Here is an 8,107-nt window from a genome sequence, read left to right as displayed (position 1 = left end):
CAACCCTATAACGTTGTGGGAAAAAGAAAAGATATATGCTAAGATAGAACTCATAAACCCTAATGATGTTGTTCGCACTAGACCAATAAGATATAGTCCTGATGATCAAAAGGAATTTGAAATACAAATAAAAGAATTATTAGACTTAAAATTAATTCAAGAAAGTAAAAGCCCTCCTCGATCGGTTGACGAAGCTACATCAATTTCCAAGTATTTGGTTAAGCAAGGAGACCTGATTTAGCAACATCAGTGGCCTTACCTCCACGTAAAACGAAGTAAATTCCAGTAGCCATTGCGTAATTTACCCTAAATTGTTTCCGCGGGTGAATTTTAGGAGTTATCTTTACCGTGCATTCATTTTTGGACGTTAGTGTTACGGCAAGATTTTATGGACATAGACCGTGAAGCGATGACGTGTCCACCTCCCCCGTTTATTCGCTCTAAAATAAAATCTCTTCCTTCTTACGCTCTTCCTCTCTAGGAAAAAAAAAACTCTGTTTCTCTCTCTTCTTCTCTCTTCCTCTCTTTCTACGCATTCTTCTGTCTCGCTAGGGTTTCGTTTTCTTTACTCCTAAATTATCACGACCTGAGGTTCGCTGGTAAGTGTTGAGCGGTTTTATATGAATAGAAACACGACTTGTTCTTTGTTACGGTTGTTGTAGAGGTGATTTTGATGCGGTATTGGTCATGGATTGTTTTTATTTTTTTTCCTTTAGGGGGGATTCTTGTTGTTTTTAATTTGTAGTTGTGTTTTGAGTGAATGATTTTTGGTTTTTGTTTGTTGTTTGTTTGGTTGCTGAGAAAGGTGAGGAAAACAATGGGAATTGAATTGTTTCGGATTTTCGGAAGCCGGAGGTGTGATATGAGCTTCTTGAATTGGATTCCGGCATGCTTCGTTTGGAATTTGAGGAAAATGTGAGGTTTAGAGTTTCAGTTCTCATATTTTCTTGCATTTTCTCAGCTACCAAACAGAGTCTGGACGGTTTGGGAAGTGTGTAGATTCAATTATTTCGTATCAGGCTCGGCGTAATGGAGGAAGCAAATTTGTTCTTCATACTGCATGTTGGAAACTCTCTGATTGGAATTATTTTATTATTTTTTCTTTTATTTGTTGAAACCAAACAGAGGTCTTAGATATTGAATGAGCCCGATTTAGTTGGCTGTTTTAAGAAAATTTGTTATTTAATATATTTGGAGAAATTGAAATTGAGTTTCCTTGGTTTCATTAATCAGTTTATATATTTTAAATAAATTATTGTCTCATGTGAACAAAGAGTGATTTTGCTTTTATTTTACGCAGGGAGGACACTACTTCTGTGGCAAGTTTATCTGAAAAGGATTGGACTGCTTAATTATCATTTCCTTTGGTTTTTGTGTTACACTGCTTTGATTTTGCTTCCAAGTGAAGATTGATATGATGCAATTGTGACAGGATGATATTGAGAGCTATAGATCTCATGTTCTGATCTAATTGTACTTAATCATTTGCATGGGTTATTTGTAAATGAATGCACTTTTTTTTCAAGCATTTTCAGCAGATGTTATGAGAGGTTTTGGTTGTTAGATTGGAATTTGGTCTAATGGCTGTTGCTGGTCTACATAATGTTTCCGTTCTTGATTCTTCATTTCTAAGGGAATCTCAATCAGAAGTTGTGACAAGACGAGATGATGGTGGGAGGGCTAGCACCCGGGCATCTCCACTCTTGCAAATGTGGAGGGAGCTTGAAGATGAGCATGTGGCAAGTCATGCCAGAGGGAGGATCGGTGGGAGGGTTCTCCAACATAGGGTTGATGAATTGAGTTCTGACATATCAAGGCTGGATGTGTCTGATAGCCATGGAAGTGAGCATAGTTGCATTTCGGAGGATTTGAGTGTGAGTGAGAATGACTATGGGCAATGGTCACCAGGTCCAATTGGATCTGAGAGTGGACATGAAGATTCATCTGATATGGGGGATACTGAAAGGGAAAGGGTAAGGCAGATTTTTCGGGAATGGACGAATTGTGCTGCTAGGGAACGAACATCAAGTGTGACTCGGAGGAATAATAGGCCTAGAGCTGAATGGCTTGGTGAAAATGAGCAGGAGAGGGTAAGAGTTATAAGGGAGTGGGTACAAATGAACAGCCGACAGAGAAGTACTTGTCTTCAACGTAGAGAAGATCGAGGTACTGAAATTGAGGGTCAAATTGAACAAGTACTTGATGGATCTGCCGTTAACCACCACAATGAAGGTCAAATTGAACAAGTACTTGATGGATCTGCTGTTAACCACCACAATGAAGGCCGAGTAGAGAATACACGGAGGGGCTTCCGTCGATTATGTGGCAGACAGGCTCTGATTGATATGCTTAAGAAGGCTGAGAGAGAGAGACAACAAGAACTTCAAGGTTTATTGGAGCATCGGGCTGTATCACAGTTTGCTCATCGGAATCGTATTCAGGTTACTTCCTAAAAATGTCTTATATTCATTGATTAACCTAGATTCTTTTCTAGTCATGTACTGTACGCATCTTTGTTACTTCAGTTTTCTTGAAGTTGAAACATACAATTTTTAATGGTGAAATATTGCACTTGGATGTTCAGTATCCTAGATGTAAGTTTTTTAGGGCAATGCACTTGGGTAGTTCGGTAAGCCAAATATTTGTGCTTGTATGATTTACTTTCTCCTCGAATTATTATTGCTACTTGGTAAAGCCATGTTTTTTGTAGTCTATTTTTTTTTTTTGTGCAGTTGTATTGCTTTGGCCGTTTAGAGTAAACTTTCTGGTGTTTTGCAGTTGCAATGTGCTGCCTCTGCATCTGCCTCTGAATGATTTCTTACTTTCTTACCTCTTTGTTATTCATGCTCATTGATACGCTACATTTTTTTGCAGTCGTTACTTAGAGGTAGGTTCTTGCGAAATGACCGACTAGTTGATAATAAGAGACCTACATCTACTGCTGCAAGTGAACTAGGCTTACTGAGGCAGAGACATACTGTATCTGATTTGAGGTATTTGGAGCTTTATAAACATCTTGTCTTTCAGTATGTTGTTTTTACTAGCTCTCTCTCAAAAGAATCTATGTGCAATTTATAGGAATATTTAAAAAAAAAGTTCTATTAAGAGGAAACTTGTTTTTGTATACAAACCTGGAAGATTCACAATGTAGTATGCATTCCTTGCAATCCGTATATGCTATACTATGACTATTTGAATTGGGTTTTGCTTGCTAGGAGCTTCCTTAACGAACTTTTTCAATCTAATAGGCATTTTGTTTTAGGTCCGCAATGATGGGCAATTGATATTAATAGTTCTTCTCTGAAGTTTATGGAGTGGTATGAGTGTTTGCTATGATGCTTTATGGGTTTGTGCATTTAGCAAATTTTGGCATAGTAATTTTAGGGGTATGTTCTGCTATGCACTGTTGTTGATAAATATTCTATCCGTCCTAAAAAGATAATCCTGCTATAACCTCTACTTAATTTAAAACAATATTATTAATGTAGTTTGTGGACAATTTTATCACAATACTTTCCTAATATCCCTACATCAATTTAATAATTAGTGATTAATTTATGGTTCCAAGAAAAATTTATTAAAATTCTTGTATACATAATAATAATGTACATTAAATAGGGCCACATCGAGAAACGGAAAAGTTAACTATAATCTTAAAGATGAATTGGACTATCATTGGGGATGAACTAAAGCAGAAATATGGACTCTCTTTTAGAGATGGAGGGAGTGATATTTTGTCATTTAAGTTTTACCTTTTGGTGGATTCTGAAACTAATTTTCATTGTACTAAAGAGTTACTGTAAGTAGTGTTTGGAATTCAGAGAAGCTTTAGAAAATGTCCTTTTTTTTATATGGGTAAATTGTACTTTTCCAGAAAAAAGAGAGATCAGGAAGTTTCACTACTACGCTAAATGTAGTATGTAGTATCTCAGGTTTTTGTAAACTAGACATGGAAAAAGCTTTAATTCATATAAATGCCTCTACTTGACCATTTGGCTTTTCGGTTCTTTATATTAATGTTGTTGTTTTACCATAATTTTTTTAATGACATTTTGCAAACTTTTTCATCAATGAAGGGAAGGATTTTTCTCCAGATTGGACTCTTCTGGTAGTCGAGAGAGCAGCAGCATCTCTGACACCTCATCTAACAGTGACGTTAATGGTAGTGAAAGTAACCAAATCCAGTCAAATAATTTTCAACCAGTTGTAGATGAAATTCAAGAGCAAACTGAGTCAAATGTCCAGGAAAGTGATATCCATGGGCTATCTGATGGTAGAACTGATATAGGAAGTGACATTATTGAGGATAGAAGTTTGCAGGAACCTGTTTCTGGATCAGAAGCAGATTCAGGCCAACTTTCACAGAATGAGATCAGAGGCACTCAACAGTCCGCAAATGTTGAATTTGTTCAAAGCAGAGATAGTACTGGAGAACATGTGAATGTTAACAGGAGCAGAAGCATCAATGCTAATGAAGCTGGAGAGCATATCCCTCTGCTATCTACTATTGAAATGAATTCTCAACTATCAGAGCCAACTGAGGGTAGTTCTGCCTCTGTCTTATCCAATCATGTGGATGAGTTAGAAAGTGATGCCGTTGTAAATGTAGATCGGCATCAAACTGCTTCACAAGTAGAGGAATGGCAGAGTGAAGTTGTGGAAAGTGATGATATTGGCTTAGTTGAAGATGGGCTTGGAACTAGCAATTGGAGAGATGATCAAGATAATGTAGTTGGACGTCAACATGAAGCCATTGCTAATGAGTGGCTTGAAAATGAGGATAGAGAAATGTGGCATGGAGATAGCGGTTTTCAGGTGGCTGTGGAAAGCTGGTTAGTAGAACCTGCTGAACAGAATGCTGTTCTTCCCCGAAGGATGAATCCTTTTTATCTGCCAGATGATGATAGTGTGTATAATGGGGAGATTAGGGAACTTCTAAGTAGGTAAGCATACCATCATTCACGGTCTTGAGTATTTTGGTTGATTTAGATTTGGTAATTACTAATCAGAATACTTGATTGAACATTTTGTTTGTCTTGTAGGAGAAGTGTCTCTACTCTTCTTCGTAGTGGTTTCCGTGAGAGTCTTGATCAATTGGTTCGGTCATATGTGGAAAGGCAAAGCCATGGGCCCCTTGACTGGGAACAGCAAGGATCATCTCCTACTCATGCATCCGCAGACCAGGAACTGGAACAACAGAGTGGAGTTCAAAATGAGGGGCAGGAAAATTCTGTTCAAAGGAGTCAACATGGTTTATCCTCCTCATCAATGCCCCCAGTACAGCAGCTCTGGGACCAAGACTCGCAGCATTTCCCTTGGCCGCAGCATGATGTACATCAACGCTTTGGAATTGTAAGTTAATTTCCTTTATGGTTTTTTGAAGTCTAGATGCTTTTGTCCTTAGACCTGGACATTTGGCTGACACATTTCTTTGGCTGTAATTTTTTATTTTCTCAGAATTATTAATTTGTCATCGTTGTCTTTTTTTTTTTTATCTTCAACCATTCAAACTTCAATGAAGTTATGATTAGTGTTACGGTTTCAACTAAAACATGTTTTGATATGGTACAGGAGTGGGATGCCATTAATGATATGAGGATTGACATGGCTAGGCTACAGCAAAAGATGAATAACATGCAGAGGATGATGGAAGCCTGCATGGACATGCAACTTGAGTTGCAGAGGTCAATCAGACAAGAAGTTTCTGCCGCCCTGAATCGCTCAGGTGGTTCAGCAGGTGTGTAAGAAATTAATATAACATCTTTGAGAAAAATAGTTTTGTTTGTTTAGTTACCAAATTCCTGATTTCCCTTGATTATTTTCCCCTCCAGAAGAATACTATTTTGACATGTTTTCTAACACCAATTGCCAAATCTCGAGTTTCATCTTCTGTGCTTGTTTCATACATGCTAGTTACAGTGAAATTGTTTCCCGTTCCAAGTCAGCCAAATTTATCTGCATTCTTTTTTATATATTCCCTTAGCTTTGTTAATTAACATTTGATTGTGTACTTTTAAGCTTTAGATGTATGATACTGTTCTTCTTCAATGGCAGGGTTGAGTGAGAACGATTTGGCTGAGGATAGATCTAAGTGGGATTGTGTGAGAAAAGGAGTTTGCTCTTTGTGTTGTAACAGTAACATTGATTCTTTGCTGTACAGGTAAATTTGAGGAGAACTATAGACTAGTCCTATTTATTTGAAGCATTTATGAACCAGACAAGAATATACGCCTTATATTATCCTAATCTTGCATTATTTGCTTATCATTTTGTGTTGGACATTTCTTGCCGCAGATGTGGGCACATGTGCACATGTTCAAAATGCGCAAATGAGCTGGTCCAAAAAGGAGAAAAGTGTCCAATGTGCAGGGCACCTGTAATTGAGGTGATTCGCGCTTACTCCATTTTATAACTACACCCATCCGAACAGGATTGGAAAGATAGAAAGAAAAGAAATCTGGATTGACTATTTAAAACAACAGCGTTTTTTCTGCTCTTGGATCCCCCAGGTACTTATTATTTCCTGGGATCTCGATTTTCCTAACTTTTAAATACATTGATTGTATGATTGATTGACTGAAAAATTGGTTCTTCTAATGTGAGTGAAAAATATTGAGTGAAATATCATATACTACAGTGATGAGAATTTGAAGGCAAGTTTTTTTTTACTTGAAATGCTGTAAAAAGGTCATGGATTGATTATATGATTCATTTCCTGGTCCATAGAGGGTTCCCAAATGAAGTGGGACATATTACCAACGTGCTTTTGCTTCCTCCTATACAGGATATTTAGTACAAATTGTTGATTGTACCATTTTTTTTTTTGCATCCTTTGAGATTGTACTTTTTCCAACTTTGTGTAGTAGCTCAATGATTGGGAGAGACAGGAGACAGAGATGGGAAAAGTTCACAAACTTTGTTCCCTCCACTGAAAATGATACTTACTGAAAAATATGAAATATGCTTTGATTTGATTATAGAGGATATTGATTACTAATATCAAGTTTTTACTTTGTGATTCTGATATATTTTTCAAAAGTTAAATTTGAAAACCAAGTGATCTCATCTTGGTTTATGATTTTGGGTTGTAATCTTATGTATCAAAACATCTGATATTGTTCTGAATGATGAATACATATTATAAAGGGGAAAAAAGGCAATTTGAGGTCCCCTCCTCACCTTTTCAACTTTTCTTGTTTAAGTTCATGTTTTTTCAGTTTGACATATTGAGCCTTTATCAACGCCTCTAGTGACCATAGAACATAGATGTAAATATAAAATTCGGTTAACATACTGTTAGTTATTTTATTTATTTCATTTTCGTTTGAATTTTACATTTTGAACAGTTTGAAAACATTTCTTTACCTGATTGCATAAAGTTGTGATTTTAGATGAATGAATTGCTCTTCTAATTTAATTTAATTAAATTAGATGTTTTAACTGAATTGGACGTTTACATGTAACCAATTTGGCAAATAGGGATTTAATGTGTGATTATTAGGGGTGTTAAAGAGTCAGGGTAGTTCATAAATTATTGGCTTGAGATGTAAACGAGATGAGCCTGAGCTTCCTTAATGTTCGTTCAAAATAATATAATTAACGATGAAAGAAAAAAAGAAAAGAAAATGAGTAATTAGTCCTGTACTTTAACATATGCTTTAGGCATTTGGCTTGTTAAAAAATTAGGAATATAAAGTCAAAATACAACCCTAAAAACTAATTAGCTTCTACCTCTATGAGTTCTCTCTACTCTATCATCCGTACTAATAGCACTAATAATTACTCTGCATATGTAATCACCTTGAGAACAAGGTTATTTGTGAGATTGTTTTCTTGGGCTACCATTAGTAGCTACTATTCGCTTGGTGAGAGATGATTTTCTTTTAAAATATTTTATACTGATGTGGAATAATGTTATAAGAATTTTATTTTTTTGTTTTTTATGCATATATGATGATTTTTTCAGAGGGCCTAGTTTGAGATATTAATGGACCAGTATGAGCCTACCTAGATTTGGGATGGTTATAATTCATTCAGGGTATAATTCATTTAGGGCTTATTGTGTCAAATTGGAAAGATTACAAACTCAATTAAAAAAGGTAATTTA

At 36.2% G+C, this 8,107-nt stretch overlaps 1 protein-coding gene across 3 annotated transcripts; it reads left to right on the top strand.

The window, feature by feature from the left end:
* Positions 1-444: 444 nt before the first annotated feature.
* On the top strand, positions 445-7,187 carry LOC136222253 (uncharacterized). Of its 3 annotated transcripts, none has more exons than XR_010685572.1 (9): positions 445-599; positions 1,301-2,441; positions 2,875-2,993; positions 4,077-4,943; positions 5,043-5,352; positions 5,572-5,737; positions 6,055-6,160; positions 6,295-6,509; positions 6,867-7,187. XR_010685572.1 is itself a non-coding variant. In XM_066009827.1 (8 exons), exons 2-8 carry the CDS (start codon positions 1,581-1,583, stop codon positions 6,410-6,412), a joined length of 2,547 nt encoding a protein of 848 aa, XP_065865899.1. In that variant the 5' UTR covers positions 445-599; positions 1,301-1,580; the 3' UTR covers positions 6,413-7,187. The 3 variants fall into 3 exon arrangements, 1 of the variants encoding a protein (XP_065865899.1); XR_010685571.1 differs by having other exon boundaries at positions 6,864-7,187; XM_066009827.1 differs by having other exon boundaries at positions 6,295-7,187.
* The last annotated feature ends 920 nt before the right edge of the window (positions 7,188-8,107 follow it).

The sequence above is a fragment of the Euphorbia lathyris genome, chromosome 3 (assembly GCF_963576675.1).
Source record: "Euphorbia lathyris chromosome 3, ddEupLath1.1, whole genome shotgun sequence".
Taxonomy (NCBI): domain Eukaryota; kingdom Viridiplantae; phylum Streptophyta; class Magnoliopsida; order Malpighiales; family Euphorbiaceae; genus Euphorbia; species Euphorbia lathyris.
Note: the sequence above shows the minus strand (reverse complement) of the source record. Positions and strands in the feature narration are given on the sequence as shown.

Coding starts and splice junctions, on each gene's coding strand:
- LOC136222253 (XM_066009827.1), top strand. CDS start 1,581: ATGGCTGTTGCTGGTCTACATAATGTTTCCGTTCTTGATTCTTCATTT. Junction 2,994..4,076: donor CATACTGTATCTGATTTGAG/GTATTTGGAGCT, acceptor TCATCAATGAAG/GGAAGGATTTTTCTCCAGAT. Junction 4,944..5,042: donor ATTAGGGAACTTCTAAGTAG/GTAAGCATACCA, acceptor TTTGTCTTGTAG/GAGAAGTGTCTCTACTCTTC.